General features: G+C 45.4%; 1 protein-coding gene across 1 annotated transcript in view; it reads left to right on the top strand.

Annotated features, from left to right (window-relative positions):
* LOC112259685 (serine/threonine-protein kinase WNK4-like) overlaps window positions 1-16,484 on the top strand; it is a 111,741-nt gene that overhangs the window by 84,041 nt on the left and 11,216 nt on the right. Inside the window, exons 14-17 of the mRNA XM_024434291.2 lie at window positions 3,236-3,290; window positions 3,488-3,631; window positions 6,020-6,987; window positions 7,309-7,405. Of these exons, the coding sequence (XP_024290059.2) occupies window positions 3,236-3,290; window positions 3,488-3,631; window positions 6,020-6,987; window positions 7,309-7,405 (1,264 nt within the window). The remainder of the gene's footprint in view (window positions 1-3,235; window positions 3,291-3,487; window positions 3,632-6,019; window positions 6,988-7,308; window positions 7,406-16,484) is intronic.

Raw genomic sequence — 16,484 nt, 5'->3', positions numbered from 1 at the left:
TGAAGGAGGCTTTGTTGCGGAATAGAAAGCCGACTCTTGATTTGATTTTTGATTGGAGATGTTTGATATGAGTCTGGAAGGAGAGTTTGCAGTCTAGCCAGACACCTAGGTACTGACTGATGATTGGCTGAGAGAAATTGATGATAAAAAGATTGTGGGGGCTGCTGTTTTGTTAGACTTCAGTGTGGCTTTTGACATTATCAATCAGTCTGCTGCTGGAAAAATGTATGTGTTATGGCTTTACACCCCCTGCTATATTGTGGATAATGAGTTACCTGTCTAACAGAACACAGAGGGTGTTCTTTAATGTAAGCCTCTACAACATAATCCAGGTAGAATCAGGAATTTGCCAGGGCAACTGTTCTAGGCCCCTTACTTCTATCATTTTTTACATTTTTTTTGTCTATGTATACGGATGACTCAACACGTCAGCTACCACAGCGACTGAAATGAATGCAACACTTAACAAAGAGCTGCAGTTAGTTTCAGAATTGGTGGCAAGGAATAAGTTAGTCCTAAATATTGAAAAAACTGTGACAAATAGCTATTATAGGACCAGGGCACAAATAATAATATAATAATAATCAATCATTTTGTTCTTTATTTAACCATCTTACATATAAAACCTTATTTGTTCATCGAAAATTGTGAATTACTCCCCACAGGTTAATAATGTCTTTTAAAAAATTATTTCACCTTTGTTTAACCAGGTAGGCCAGTTGAGATCAATTTGTCATTTGCAACTGTGACCTGGCCAAGATAAAGCAAAGCAGTGTGACAAAAACAACAACACAGAGTTACACATGAACAAATGTACAGTCAATAACACAATAGAAAAACCTATGTACAGTGTGTGCAAATGTAGAAGATTAGGGAGGTAAGGAAATAAATAGGCCATGGAGGCGAAATAATTACAATTTAGCATTAACACCGGAGTGATAGATGTGCAGATGATGATGTGCAAGGAGAGATACCAGGGTGCAAAAGAGCAAGAAGATAAATTACAATATGGGGATGAGGTAGTTGGGTGTGCTATTTACAGATGGACTGTGTACAGGTACAGTACAGGTACAGTGATCGGTAAGCTGCTCTGACAGCTGATGCTTAAAGTTAGAGAGGGAGATATAAGTCTCCAGCTTCAGTGATTTTTGCAATTCGTTCCAGTCATTGGCAGCAGAGAACTGGAAGGAAAGGCGGCCAAAGTAGGTGTTGGCTTTGGGTATGACCAGTGAAATATACCTGCTGGAGCGCGTGCTATGGGTGGGTGTTGCTATGGTGAACAGTGAGCTGAGATAAGGCGGGGCTTTACCTAGCAAAGACTTATAGATGACCTGGAGCCAGTGGGTTTGGCGACGAATATGTAGCGAGGGCCAGCCAACGAGAGCATACAGGTCGCAGTGGTGGGTAGTATATGGGGCTTTGGTGACAAAACGGATGGCACTGTGATAGACTACATCCAGTTTGCTGAGTAGAATGTTGGAGGCTATTTTAATGAGAAGGGTGTGCTTGAAAGGATGCACATAACTCTGCAATGTTGGATTGTATTGGAGAGTGTCTGTCTTAAATAATTTTCCACACAGTCTGTGCTTGTATTTAGTTTTCACGCTAGTGAGGGCCGAGAATCCACTCTCACATAGGTATGTGGTGGCAAAGGGCATCAGTGTCTTCACAGCGCGATTTGCCAAGGCAAGCTACTCTGAGTGCAGCCCAATACAGAAATCTGGAAGTGGCTTCTGATTAAATGTAATTTTCACATAACCGCTTATTGAAATTTCGATGAGTCTCTCTTGTTCAGATATTGGTAAGTGGACTGGAGGCAGGGCATGAAAGGGATAACGAATCCAGTTGTTTGTGTCATCGATTTTGGGAAAGTACCGAAGTAATTGTGCACCAAATTCACTCAGGTGCTTCGCTATATCACATTTGACATTGTCCGTAAGCTTGAGCGCATTTGCACACAAAAAATCATACAATGATGGAAAGACCTGTGTGTTGTCCTTGTTAATGCAGACAGAGAAGAGCTCCAACTTCTTAATCATAGCCTCAATTTTGTCCCGCACATTGAATATAGTTGCGGAGAGTCCCTTTAATACTAGATTCAGATCATTCCGGCGAGAAAAAACATCACCCAGATAGGCCAGTCGTGTGAGAAACTCATCATCATGCAAGAGGTCAGACAAGTGAAAATTATGGTCAGTAAAGAAAATGTAAGCTTGTCTTTCAATTCAAAACAACGTGTCAATACTTTGGCCCTTGATAACCAGTGCACCTCTGTATGTTGTAAAAGCGTTACATGGTCGCTGCCCATATCATTGCATAGTGCAGAAAATACACGAGAGTTCAGGGGCATTGCTTTCACAAAGTTAACCATTTTCACTGTAGTGTCCAAAACGTCTTTCAAGCTGTCAGGCATTCCCTTGGCAGCAAGAGCCTCTTGGTGGATGCTGCAGTGTACCCAAATGGCGAGCAACTGCTTGCACGCACTTTGCCACTCCACTATGTCTCCCTGTCATGGCTTTTGCGCCATCAGTACAGATACCAAAATGAGCAGCAGCTACGTTTGGCTACATACAGACCGTTAGTGGAACCGTTAGTTTGTTTCCTGTTTAGGATGGTTTAAAGTTAGTTATTAGTTTAGATTATGGTGGTTAAAAGATTTAAACCAAAGCAAAGTAATGGGAACATAGTTGTTAAAGTTGTTAATGATTGTCTTACTGGGTCGTTATTCAAATGGGCCTCATCATTAAAATGACCCTGCCTTAATGCAACTGACTTCTCACAACAAACCCAGTGTTTATGTCCTATGTTTATTTTTATTAAAGAAATGTTCTGGAACTTTGGCGACTACTAAATATTTTTTCAACCTCTCGCTTTGGTCTGCATGTGTCAATGTGTAGTTCATACATGCATAATCCTCAATTAGTTTGAAAGCTGTGCTGCACTATTTTCGTTACATTTTCCCCCACTTGGGCCAGCCCCCTAGTAATGTAAGTTCTAGCCAATGAGCTTCAGCCCCTCGCCATTTGAGTGACACCTAGCAATATGCACACACAGCAGAGTGAGAGAGAGATAAATTATGTGGTGCACATATCTGCTCATGTGTGATGTAGTATGCAATTTTCAGGGACCACTTTTGGCACATGAGCGCTACTCTCAGAACTACTGGTTAAAAAGTATTAAAATAGTTACCAGACAATCTCTAACTCACTGTGTATATCTGTGTCCTCTCTTCCAGCCTAATCTTCACAGTCACATTGTGGAGCGGACACACTCTGCCTCCTCTCTACCAGGTAAGAAAACGAAACCTCAGTTCTTCTCAGTATCATCTTGTGCTGCTTGGTCTCTATATTGGTCTCATATTCAACCTCCCTACATCTACTGTATGTTCACTAGGTTTTGTATGGTAAATAGACATGCATTTTCTTGCCAATGTGCATGTCCATCTCAATGACTGAGACTGACTGTCTGTATCTGTCTGTTCTCCCAGACTTCAGCATGGCTGACCCCAGTGTAGGCGTGCATGGTTCTCCCTTACGTCCCGCTGATGGAGGAGACTTCTTCAGTCCAGCAGACGTGACTTTACCTGCATGGAGACGTCTATTATGCTCACAGTCTTTCCACAACGCCCCAGGTACTGTACTGTAACAGCCTAGTTCTCCTCCTCCTCCCCACAGACCCATGTGATGAGACTTAGCATTGTTTACTGTTCACCACAGAGAGAGGACTGTTCCAGACTAAATGACACCCTATGACCTATAGGGCATGACCAAAGCCTGGTCAAAAGTAGTGCACTATTAAAGGAATAGCATGCCATTTGGGATGCATCCTCATCTTGGCAGTGGAACACAAACCGGGCCCGACACCGTCGTAAAACCCCTCCCTCCTCAGACCCCGTTCTTAGTATTGTCAGGACATTTGAATGGTCCCGACTAACTTTCCCTGCACCTCAAAGCCCAGTTTTGTGCCTCAGTGGTGCCGTGCCAGCCTTGTCCCAGGGCCTCTTAGGTAATTACCTCATCTGAAGGAAGCTTGTTGCCTATTTTCGAGAGGTGAATGCAGTCACTGTGAAGCATAAGCTTTCCCAGCCTGTTTTCTGTTTTCTAGCACACATGCACACACAAACGTACGCATACACATACAGACACACACACACAAACAATCCCACTCCCCCTCTTTCCAAGAAAGCCCCCCCCCCACTGGAGGAGATGGAAGCATTTAAAGTCAATTAAAGAACACAACGTCCCCTTCCAAGATTTGGAGGCCATCTGAAGTATATCCCCCCTTCTTCCTCCTTCCCCTGTTGTCTCTCTGTACTCTGCTGGACACAGCCACAGCACAGTCTAGTTTCACAATGCCTGCTGGAACTGTGTTGCCCAAACTATATTTCTATCTGAATTTACATTAGTGGCTGGATTACCTCAGTGACTGGCATGTTAGTGGCTGGATTACCTCAGTGACTGGCATGTTAGTGACTGGATTACCTCAGTGACTGGCATGTTAGTGGCTGGATTACCTCAGTGACTGACATGTTAGTGGCTGGATTACCTCAGTGACTGACATGTTAGTGGCTGGATTACCTCAGTGACTGACATGTTAGTGGCTGGATTACCTCAGTGACTGACATGTTAGTGGCTGGACTCAGTGACTGACATGTTAGTGGCTGGATTACCTCAGTGACTGGCATGTTAGTGGCTGGATTACCTCAGTGACTGGCGTGTTAGTGGCTGGACTTACCTCAGTGACTGGCGTGTTAGTGGCTGGATTACCTCAGTGACTGGCATGTTAGTGGCTGGATTACCTCAGTGACTGACTGCTGGATTACCTCAGTGTTAGTGGCTGGATTACCTCAGTGACTGGCGTGTTAGTGGCTGGATTACCTCAGTGACAGGCGTGTTAGTGGCTGGATTACCTCAGTGACAGGCGTGTTAGTGGCTGGATTACCTCAGTGATAGGCGTGTTAGTGGCTGGATTACCTCAGTGACTGGCGTGTTAGTGGCTGGATTACCTCAGTGACTGGCGTGTTAGTGGCTGGATTACCTCAGTGACTGGCGTGTTAGTGGCTGGATTACCTCAGTGACTGGCGTGTTAGTGGCTGGATTACCTCAGTGACTGGCGTGTTAGTGGCTGGATTACCTCAGTGACTGGCGTGTTAGTGGCTGGATTACCTCAGTGACTGGCGTGTTAGTGGCTGGATTACCTCAGTGACAGGAGACCTGTTGGTTCATAACTGTAGAGCCATTGTTGAATACAATTTAAAATTAATGGATGGGGTAGTGTAATGGCGTCCACACTAATCCCTAAAGAGTGTGGAATAGACATTGAATTGACGTCTGTGCCCAGTGGGATGTTTTCAATTTCAGACTTTCATAAAATGTCAAAACTAGTCTCTCCTTGCTGCATTAAATTTCTAATCCAAAATAAATCTGCCTGCGTCCCAAATGGCATCCTATTCCCTACATTATGCACCACTTTTGACCAATGCACTACTTTTGGGTGCCATTTGGGATGCATACATAACTGCACATGCCCCAACCACTCTGGCTATCAGCTCCTGTTATGCAATGACAATCTCATCAAAGCTCTCTCTTAAACTGTGATTTTGTTAAGACAAAACCCTACCATTTGCCATGGAAACCACCGCACATGAGGGATTTATGTTCCAAATGCCTGATGTCACTTGGCAGTAGGGCAGAAGGAACAATCCAAAATCTGAGTGAGATGGAGCAAGAATAATATAATTCACTAGTCTCTGTGTTCGTTCAGTCAGTATCCCACTCTTTTACAACCTAAGGTGTTCTCTAGGCGTTGGCATAAGAGTTTGTATGAGGACACTGTAAAGAACACTGAGGTTTTGTAAGGCGTTCTTTTTACACAAGTGGTATTTCTGAGTTAGGTAATGTTATGTTGTTTTGTGTCTACCAATCTGTGACCACACATAACGTTCCCTCTCAGTAAATAAAAGTTAGTTGAATTTGATAATCACTAACATAAATTGTTCTGTTTTGTTTCTATCTTCCAGGTTCTCCTCACTACCAGCAGCACCACCCAGCCTCCATGTTCTCCCCAGAGCACCCCCAGCAGCAGCACCCCCACCCACAGCAGCACCACCCAGCCTCCATGTTCTCCCCAGAGCACCTCCATCCCCATCCTAAGCAGCAGCACCCCCATCCCAAGCAGCAGCACCCCCATCCCAAGCAGCACTACCACATGCCCCCCTTCATGGGCCACACACACTTCCCTTTCCCTTATCCAGTGAACCCCGGCTCCCCAAAACCAGCCCATTCTCCCCTCACACGGGTTGCCAGCAACCCCATGTTCCCCTCCGTTTACTCCCCAGCCTTCTCCGGGGGCCACCACTCTGATGCCCCGAGCCCCTTAGAGTACAGCGGGGAGGGGAACCCTCTGTCTCCCTCTGCTCACCCCCAGCACTCCGACATGTGGCCTTCCCACACACAGCCCCTCTTCTCCCTGGCCAATGTGATCTCCATGGCGATGAGCATGGCCCACTCCTTCATCCCTGCCAACAGCCTGGCCAACCAAGGGATGCCCTCCATAGCAGGCTTCCACCCCCAGCTAACCCACACGCAGTCTGGCTACCCATCCATCTACTCCCCCGACTACCAGACAGCTCCAGTGGAGGTCCCCCACCCTCAGGGTGGGATGCCTGGTCAAGGAAAACAGCATAGTGTCTACCAGGGAGCAGACACCCCACCACAGATGCAGAGGGATGGGTCTGGGTCTATGTACTCTCAAAACAGACACCCCAGCTGGCAGCATAACCACATATCTCCCTCTATGATGGGCTACAACACCCCTCCAAGGAACCCACAGGGGATGTCACTGCAAACAGTGTCTTCCAAACGCCTAAGCCATTTACAGAATAGTTCCCAAGGATCCTACATGGTTCCTCAGGACCAGTCTGATGTGTCCAGCTCTGCGTCGGGGTCTGACCTGTCCCCCTCGGCCCCAGACAGCCCGGAAAGCACAGTAAGTTACCAACTAGATCTTACATGACTGTCTGACAGTGACAAGTAATGTCATTCTTGCTGAATATTTTTGGTCACTGAAACATAGCTGAAATTATTTTGCAAGCCTACTGGAAAAAAGTAATCAACATTGTTATTTGTTACTTTTATTTTTTTATTATTTTTTTAAAGGTATTTTTCTTAAAACTGCATTGTCGGTTAAGGGCTTGTAAGTAAGCATTTCACTGTAAGGTTGACCTGTTGTGTATGGGGGCATAGGTTTATTTCTCTTAATAATTTTCTTAATAATATTGATTACATGTTTCCTTCCTCTTTTCCCAAGTTATCGTCGTTCAGCTCAACCACACCAATGTCCAGACCAATGGTGCCTGAGATGAATGCCAGTGCTCCCAAGCCCAGAGTTTCTCCCAGTTACACAGGTAGAATTCACAGTGACTTCCCCTCGCTACCTCTACTCTAGCTGTATTTTACTGCACTGGCCCTTACCTAAGCTTACTGTTGATCTGTTGATGGTAGGAGACGGGTCGAGGAGGACGCTGGCAGACCTTGTTAGCACACTAAACAAATGCAGAGTAAACATTCCAGACACACACACACACACTCCAGACACACACTCACACACACACACACTCACACACACTCCAGACACTAAATGAGGCCATTTCTCTATTATGCAAGTGTGTTTTATATTTTATTCTCTCTAAATAAGGCCTACCCAGCTAGCACATAACGTTCTGAGAACCATATGTTTCTTAGAGCTTGGTGAGAGCATGGTTGTCCTATGGTTATTTTGCGTACACACTTCCCACAACTTTCCGGGAATGGTGCAGGATAGTTGCTTGGCTTTGGAACATTTTCAGTACATTTAAGGAGCTTGACAAAAAAACATTATTTTCTTGGTATTTCATTACTTTAACAGAACATTTCCTAAAAGTTCAAACATGGTTACATTTAATAAAACAGTTGGTAATGTAGGAATGTTCTTCAACTGATATTTGGAAAGTTCTCAAATAGTTCAGAAAACATTAAGAAACAAATCAAATCAAATTTTATTTGTCACATACACATGGTTAGCAGATGTTATTGCGAGTGTAGCAAAATGCTTGTGCTTCTAGTTCCGACCGTGCAGTAATATCTAACAAGTAATCTAACCTAATAATTTCACAACAAATACCTTACACACACAAGTGTAAAGGAATGAATAAGAATATGTACATAAAAAATATATGAATGAGTGATGGCCGAACGGCATAGGCAAGATGCAGTAGATGGTATAGAGATGAGTAATGTAGGGTATGTAAACATTATATAAAGTGCCATTGTTTAAAGTGGCTAGTGATACATTTATTACATCAAGATGGCAAGATGCAGTAGATGGTATAGAGCACAGTGTATGCATATGAGATGAGTAATTTAGGGTATGTAAACATTATATAAAGTGGCATTGTTTAAAGTGACCAGTGATCCATTTATTACATCAAATTTTACATTATTAAAGTGGCTGGAGTTGAGTCAGTATGTTGGCAGCAGCCACTCAATGTTAGTGATGGCTGGTTAACAGTCTGATGGCCTTGAGATAGAAGCTGTTTTTCAGTCTCTCGGTCCCAGCTTTGATGCACCTGTACTGACCTCGTCTTCTGGATGATAGCGGGGTGATCAGGCAGTGGCTCGGGTGGTTGTTGTCCTTGATGATCTTTTTGTCCTTCCTGTGACATCGGGTGGTGTAGATGTCCTGGTTGGCAGGTAGTTTGCCCCCGGTGATGCGTTGTGCAGACCTCACTACCCTCTGGAGAGCCTTACGGTTGTGGGCGGAGCAGTTGCCGTACCAGGTGATGATACAGTCCGACAGGATGCTCGATTGAGCATCAGTAAACGTTTGTGAGTGTTTTTGGTGACAAGCCGAATTTCTTCAGCCTCCTGAGGTTCTTCACCATGCTGTCTGTGTGGGTGGACCATTTCAGTTTTCCGTGATGTGTACGCTGAGGAACTTAAAACTTTCCACCCTCTCCAATATTGTCCTGTCGATGTGGATAAGGGGCTGCTCCCTCTGCTGTTTCCTGAAGTCCACGATCATCTCCTTTGTTTTGTTGACATTGAGTGTGAGGTTATTTTCCTGACACCACACTCTGAGGCCCCTCACCTCCTCCCTGTAGGCCGTCTCGTCGTTGTTGGTAATCAAGCATACCACTGTAGTGTCATCTGCAAAATTGATGATTGAGTTGGAGGCGTGCATGGCCACGCAGTCATGGGTGAACAGGGAGTACAGGAGAGGGCTGAGAACACACCCTTGTGGGGCCCCAGTGTTGAGGATCAGTGGGGTGGAGATGTTGTTACCTACCCTCACCAGCTGGGGGCAGGTCAGTCAGGAAGTCCAGGACCCAGTTGCACAGGGCGGGGGCGAGACCCATTGTCTCGAGCTTAATGACGGTTTTGGAGGGTACTATGGTGTTAAATGCTGAGCTGTAGTTGATGAACAGCATTCTTACATAGGTATTCCTCTTGTCCAGATGGGTTAGGGCAGTGTGCAGTGGGATTGCGATTGCGTCGTCTGTGGACCTATTGGGGCGGTAAGCAAATTGGTCCTTGACCAGTCTCTCAAAGCACTTCATGATGACGGAAGTGAGTGCTACAGGGCGGTAGTCATTTAGCTCAGTTACCTTAGCTTTCTTGGGAACAGGAACAATGGTGGCCCTCTTGAAGCATGTGGGAACAGCAGACTGGGATAAGGATTGATTGAATATGTCCGTAAACACATCAGCCGGCTGGTCTGCGCATGCTCTGAGGACGCGGCTGGGGATGCCGTCTGGGCCTGCAGCCCTGCGAGGGTTGACACGTTTAAATGTTTTACTCACGTTGGCTGCAGTGAAGGAGAGCCCGCAGGTTTTGGTAGCGGGCCATGTCAGTGGCACTGTATTGTCCTCAAAGCGAGCAAAGAAGTTGTTTAGTTTGTCTGGGAACAAGACATTGTGGTCCGCGACGGGACTGGTTTTTCTTTCGTAGTCCATGATTGACTGTAGACCCTGCCACATACCTCTTGTGTTTGAGCCGTTGAATTGCGACTCTACTTTGTCACTATACTGACGTTTAGCTTGTTTGATTGCCTTGCGGAGGGAATAGCTACACTGTTTGTATTCGGTCATGTTTCCGGTCACCTTGCCCTGATTAAAAGCAGTGGTTCGCGCTTTCAGAGGAATTTAGAATAACAATGTTCCAGGGTTTTGCCAGCCTGGTTTGGCAAATTTTTTTTAGGGAGCCTTGTTTTCAGATTAGCCTTGTTAAAATCCCCAGGTACAATAAATGCAGCCTCAGGATATGTGGTTTCCAGTTTACATAGAGCCAAATGAAGTTTGTTCAGTTCGTTCGATGTGTCTGCTTGGGGGGAATATACACAACTGTGATTACGATCGAAGAGAATTCTCTTGGTAGATAATGAGGTCGGCATTTGATTGTGAGGAATTCTAAGTCAGGTGAACAAAAATACTTGAGTTCCTGTATGTTTTTATGATCACACCACGTCTCGTTAATCATAAGGCATACACCCCCGCCCTCCTTCTTACCTGAGAGATGCTTGTTTCTGTCGGCGCGATGCATGAAGAAACCAGGTGGCTGTACTGACTCCGATAGCGTGTCTCGAGTGAGCCATGTTTCCGTGAAACAAAGAACACTACAGTCTCTGATGTCTCTCTGGAAGGCAACCCTTGCTCGGATTTCATCTACCTTGTTGTCAAGAGACTGGACAGTGGCGAGTAGTATGCTCGGGAGTGTTGCGCGATGTGACCGTCTACAGCGCCTGACCAGAAGACCGCTCTGTCTGCCCCTTCTGCGGCGCCGTTGTTTTGGGCCGCCGGCTGGGATCCGATCCCTTGTCCTGGGTGGAGGGCCAAACAGAGGATCCGCTTCGGGAAAGTCGTATTCCTGGTCATAATGTTGGTGAGTTCATGTTGCTCTTATATCCAGTAGTTCCTCCCGACTGTATGTAATAAAACCTAAGATTTCCTGGGGTAACAATGTAAGAAATAACACGTAAAAAAAACAAAATACTGCATAGTTTCCTCAGAACGCGAAGCGAGGCGGCAATCTCTGTCGGTGCCGGATGTCGGGCTACAACATTATTCTGTGGGAATTTCAGTACTTCAGCATAATGTTTCCTCATGGTTCTATTTAAAGGCATGTTCTCAGAACGTTCAAAAACTTTTAGTAAACTGCAATAAAATAATTAAGAAACACATTTGAGAAACTAAAACTATACTAAAACTATTAACTTTGACTCCAAAACAAACTAAAATAGAATAAAACCCATGGTAAATTATGTTCAGTTTTCTCCTCTAAACTTTGGGAAAAAATAGGCATCATGCTATACAATTTTTTATTTTTTTTAATAACCTTTATTTAACTTGGCAAGAACATTAAGAACAAATTCTTATTTACAATGAAGACCTACACTGGCCTAACCCGGACGACGCTGGGCCAATTGTGCGCCAACCCTATTGGACTCCCGATCACAGTCGGTTGTGAGTGATACAGCCCGGGATCGAACCCGGGTCTGTAGTGATGCCTCTTGCACTGCGATCCATAGCCCAGCCCAGTGCACTTAGTCAAACTTCCTCATTGTTTTAGCATACACATCTCGTCCGTACAAGTACCTTGTCTGTGACAGCATGGGCAGTGCCTTTGAGGCTGTCTGATGTTTGAAAAAAGTGTAAAGCTAACATTGGTGATTTACCTGCCACCTGCAGTGCTGGAGTCTTAAACCAAATCGTGTGTGTCATTCATTTAGTGTGGTCACTAGATGTCGGTAATATAGCTCAAAGCCATTTACTAACTATAGGCAATCCAATTTGAAGAAGAAGACAATACTCTGATCATTGGCTGATTACTACGGAATCCCCACCCAGTTGACTACTTTAAAATGGTGGAAGCCATTTTAAATTATCTCTAATGATCTCTTCGGGAAACAGGGAAGCACATCGCTACCTTATCCAGTGACACCACGGCCCTGTCTGTTTGTTGCCCTAGTGTCAACATCCCCGCCAGACATACAGTGCCTTCAGACTTTTCCACATTTTATTGTGTTAGTCATAATTTTAAATTGATTGAATTTATATTTTTTTGGCACTGGCCTACACACAATACTCCATAATGTCAAAGTGGAATTATGTTTTTCTAAATTTTGACAGATTAATAAAATATGAAAACTGAAATGTCTTGAGTCAATAAGTATTTTTGTTATGGCAAGCCTAAATCATTTTAAGAGTAAAAAGTTGCTTAGCAAGCCACATAATAAGTTGCATGGACTCTGTGTGCAATAATAGTGTTTAACATGTTTTTTGAATGACTATCTCAGCTCTGTACCCCACACATACAGATAATTGTAAGGTCCCTCAGTCGAGCAGTGAATTTCAACCACAAAACCAGGGATGTTTTCAATTGCCTCGCAAAGACCACCACCTATTGGTGGATGGGTAATAAAAAATAAAAAAAGCAGACATTGAATATATCTTTGAGCATAGTGTGGTTATTAATTACACTTTGGATGCTGTATCAATACACCCAGTCACTACAAAGATACAGGTGTCCTTCCAAATTTAGTTGCCGGAGAGGAAGAAAACCACTCAGAGATTTCACCATGAGGCCAATGGTGACTTTAAAACAGTTACAGAGTTTATTATTATTTAAAAAATAAATAATTTCACCTTTATTTAACCAGGTAGGCTAGTTGAGAACAAGTTCTCATTTGCAACTGCGACCTGGCCAAGATAAAGCATAGCAGTGTGAACAGACAACACAGAGTTACACATGGAGTAAACAATTAACAAGTCAATAACACAGTAGAAAAAAAGGGGAGTCTATATACATTGTGTGCGAAAGGCATGAGGAGTTAGGCGAATAATTACAATTTTGCAGATTAACACTGGAGTGACAAATGATCAGATGGTCATGTACAGGTAGAGATATTGGTGTACAAAAGAGCAGAAAAGTAAATAAATAAAAACAGTTTGGGGATGAGGTAGGTAAAAATGGGTGGGCTATTTACCGATAGACTATGTACAGCTGCAGCGATCGGTTAGCTGCTCAGATAGCAGATGTTTGAAGTTGGTGAGGGAGATAAGTCTCCAACTTCAGCGATTTTTGCAATTCGTTTGAGTCACAGGCAGCAGAGAACTGGAACGAAAGGCAGACAAATGAGGTGTTGGCTTTAGGGATGATCAGTGAGATACACCTGCTAGAGCGCGTGCTACAGGTGGGTGTTGCCATCGTGACCAGTGAACTGAGATAAGGCGGAGCTTTACCTAGCATGGACTTGTAGATGACCTGGAGCCAGTGGGTCTGGCGACGAATATGTAGCGAGGGCCAGCCGACTAGAGCATACAGGTCGCAGTGGTGGGTGGTATAAGGTGCTTTAGTGACAAAACGGATGGCACTGTGATTAACTGCATCCAGTTTGCTGAGTAGAGTGTTGGAAGCAATTTTGTAGATGACATCGCCGAAGTCGAGGATTGGTAGGATAGTCAGTTTTACTAGGGTAAGTTTGGCGGCGTGAGTGAAGGAGGCTTTGTTGCGGAATAGAAAGCCGACTCTAGATTTGATTTTCGATTGGAGATGTTTGATATGAGTCTGGAAGGAGAGTTTACAGTCTAGCCAGACACCTAGGTACTTATAGATGTCCACATTTTCAAGGTCGGAACCATCCAGGGTGGTGATGTTGGTCAGGCGTGCGGGTGCAGGCAGCGAATGGTTGAAAAGCATGCATTTGGTTTTACTAGCGTTTAAGAGCAGTTGGAGGCCACGGAAGGAGTGTTGTATGGCATTGAAGCTCGTTTGGAGGTTAGATAGCACAGTGTCCAAGGACGGGCCGGAGGTATATAGAATGGTGTCATCTGCGTAGAGGTGGATCAGGGAATCGCCCGCAGCAAGAGCAACATCATTGATATATACAGAGAAAAGAGCCGGCCCGAGGATTGAACCCTGTGGCACCCCCATAGAGACTGCCAGAGGACTGGACAGCATGCCCTCCGATTTGACACACTGAACTCTGTCTGCAAAGTAGTTGGTGAACCAGGCAAGGCAGTCATCCGAAAAACCGAGGCTACTGAGTCTGCCGATAAAAATATGGTGATTGAGAGAGTCGAAAGCCTTGGCAAGGTCGATGAAGACTGCTGCACAGTACTGTCTTTTATCAATGGCGGTTATGATATCGTTTAGTACCTTGAGTGTGGCTGAGGTGCACCCGTGACTGGCTCGGAAACCAGATTGCACAGCGGAGAAGGTACGGTGGGATTCGAGATGGTCAGTGATCTGTTTGTTGACTTGGCTTTCGAAGACCTTAGATAGGCAGGGCAGGATGGATATAGGTCTGTAACAGTTTGGGTCCAGGGTGTGTCCCCGTTTGAAGAGGGGGATGACTGCGGCAGCTTTCCAATCCTTGGGGATCTCAGACGATATGAAAGAGAGGTTGAACAAGCTGGTAATAGGGGTTGCGACAATGGCGGCGGATAGTTTCAGAAATAGAGGGTCCAGATTGTCAAGCCCAGCTGATTTGTACGGGTCCAGGTTTTGCAGCTCTTTCAGAACATCTGCTATCTGGATTTGGGTAAAGGAGAACCTGGAGAGGCTTGGGCGAGTAGCTGCGGGGGGGGGCGGAGCTGTTGGCCGAGGTTGGAGTAGCGAGGCGGAAGGCATGGCCAGTCGTTGAGAAATGCTTGTTGAAGTTTTCGATAATCATGGATTTATCGGTGGTGACCGTGTTACCTAGCCTCAGTGCAGTGGGCAGCTGGGAGGAGGTGCTCTTGTTCTCCATGGACTTCACAGTGGCCCAGAACTTTTTGGAGTTGGAGCTACAGGATGCAAATTTCTGCCTGAAGAAGCTGGCCTTAGCTTTCCTGACTGACTGCGTGTATTGGTTCCTGACTTCCCTGAGCAGTTGCATATCGCGGGGACTATTCGATGCTATTGCAGTCCGCCACAGGATGTTTTTCTGCTGGTCGAGGGCAGTCAGGTCTGGAGTGAACCAAGGGCTATATCTGTTCTTAGTTCTGCATGTTTTGAACGGAGCATGCTTATCTAAAATGGTGAGGAAGTGACTTTTAAAGAATGACCAGGCATCCTCAACTGACGGGATGAGGTCAATGTCCTTCCAGGATACCCGGGCCAGGTCGATTAGAAAGGCCTGCTCGCAGAAGTGTTTTAGGGAGCGTTTGACAGTGATGAGGGGTGGTCATTTGACTGCGGCTCCGTAGCGGATACAGGCAATGAGGCAGTGATCGCTGAGATCCTGGTTGAAGACAGCGGAGGTGTATTTGGAGGGCCAGTCGGTCAGGATGGCGTCTATGAGGGTGCCCTTGTTTACAGATTTAGGGTTGTACCTGGTGGGTTCCTTGATGATTTGTGTGAGATTGAGGGCATCTAGCTTAGATTGTAGGACTGCCGGGGTGTTAAGCATATCCCAGTTTAGGTCACCTAACAGAACAAACTCTGAAGCTAGATGGGGGGCGATCAATTCACAAATGGTGTCCAGGGCACAGCTGGGAGCTGAGGGGGGTCGGTAAGCAGGCGGCAACAGTGAGAGACTTATTTCTGGAGAGAGTAATTTTCAAAATTAGTAGTTCGAACTGTTTGGGTATGAACCTGGAAAGTATGACATTACTTTGCAGGCTATCTCTGCAGTAGACTGCAACTCATCCCCCTTTGGCAGTTCTATCTTGACGGAAAATGTTATAGTTGGGTATGGAAATCTCAGAATTTTTGGTGGCCTTCCTGAGCCAGGATTCAGACACGGCAAGGACATCAGGGTTAGCAGAGTGTGCTAAAGCAGTGAGTAAAACAAACTTAGGGAGGAGGCTTCTGATGTTGACATGCATGAAACCAAGGCTTTTTCGATCACAGAAGTCAACAAATGAGGGTGCCTGGGGACACCTCCACATCACCCGCGGAACAGAGGAGGAGTAGAATGAGGGTGCGGCTAAAGGCTATCAAAACTGGTCGCCTAGAGCGTTGGGGACAGAGAATAAAAGGAGCAGATTTCTGGGCATGGTAGAATATATTCAGGGCATAATGCGCAGACAGGGGTATGGTGGGGTGCGGGTACAGCGGAGGTAAGCCCAGGCACTGGGTGATGATGAGAGAGGTTGTATCACTGGACATGCTGGTTGTAATGGGTGAGGTCACCGCATGTGTGGGAGGTGGGACAAAGGAGGTATCAGGGGTATGAAGAGTGGAACTAGGGGCTCCATTGTAAACTAAAACAATGATAACTAACCTGAACAACAGTATACAAGGCATATTGACATTTGAGAGAGACATACAGCGAGGCATACAGTAATCACAGGTGTTGAATTGGGAGAACTAGCTAAAACAGTAGGTGAGACAACAACAGCTAACCAGCTAGCACAACAACAGCATGTAAAATTGTGTTGACTAGGCAGGGAGGGTCGGATTAACTACACACAGAGCCTGAGTGCGGCTGGGGCCGACAGATAAACATAAACAAGCAGAATGGAG

This window comes from Oncorhynchus tshawytscha, linkage group LG01, assembly GCF_018296145.1.
Source record: "Oncorhynchus tshawytscha isolate Ot180627B linkage group LG01, Otsh_v2.0, whole genome shotgun sequence".
Taxonomy (NCBI): domain Eukaryota; kingdom Metazoa; phylum Chordata; class Actinopteri; order Salmoniformes; family Salmonidae; genus Oncorhynchus; species Oncorhynchus tshawytscha.
This window is presented reverse-complemented; position numbering and strand designations above follow the sequence as displayed.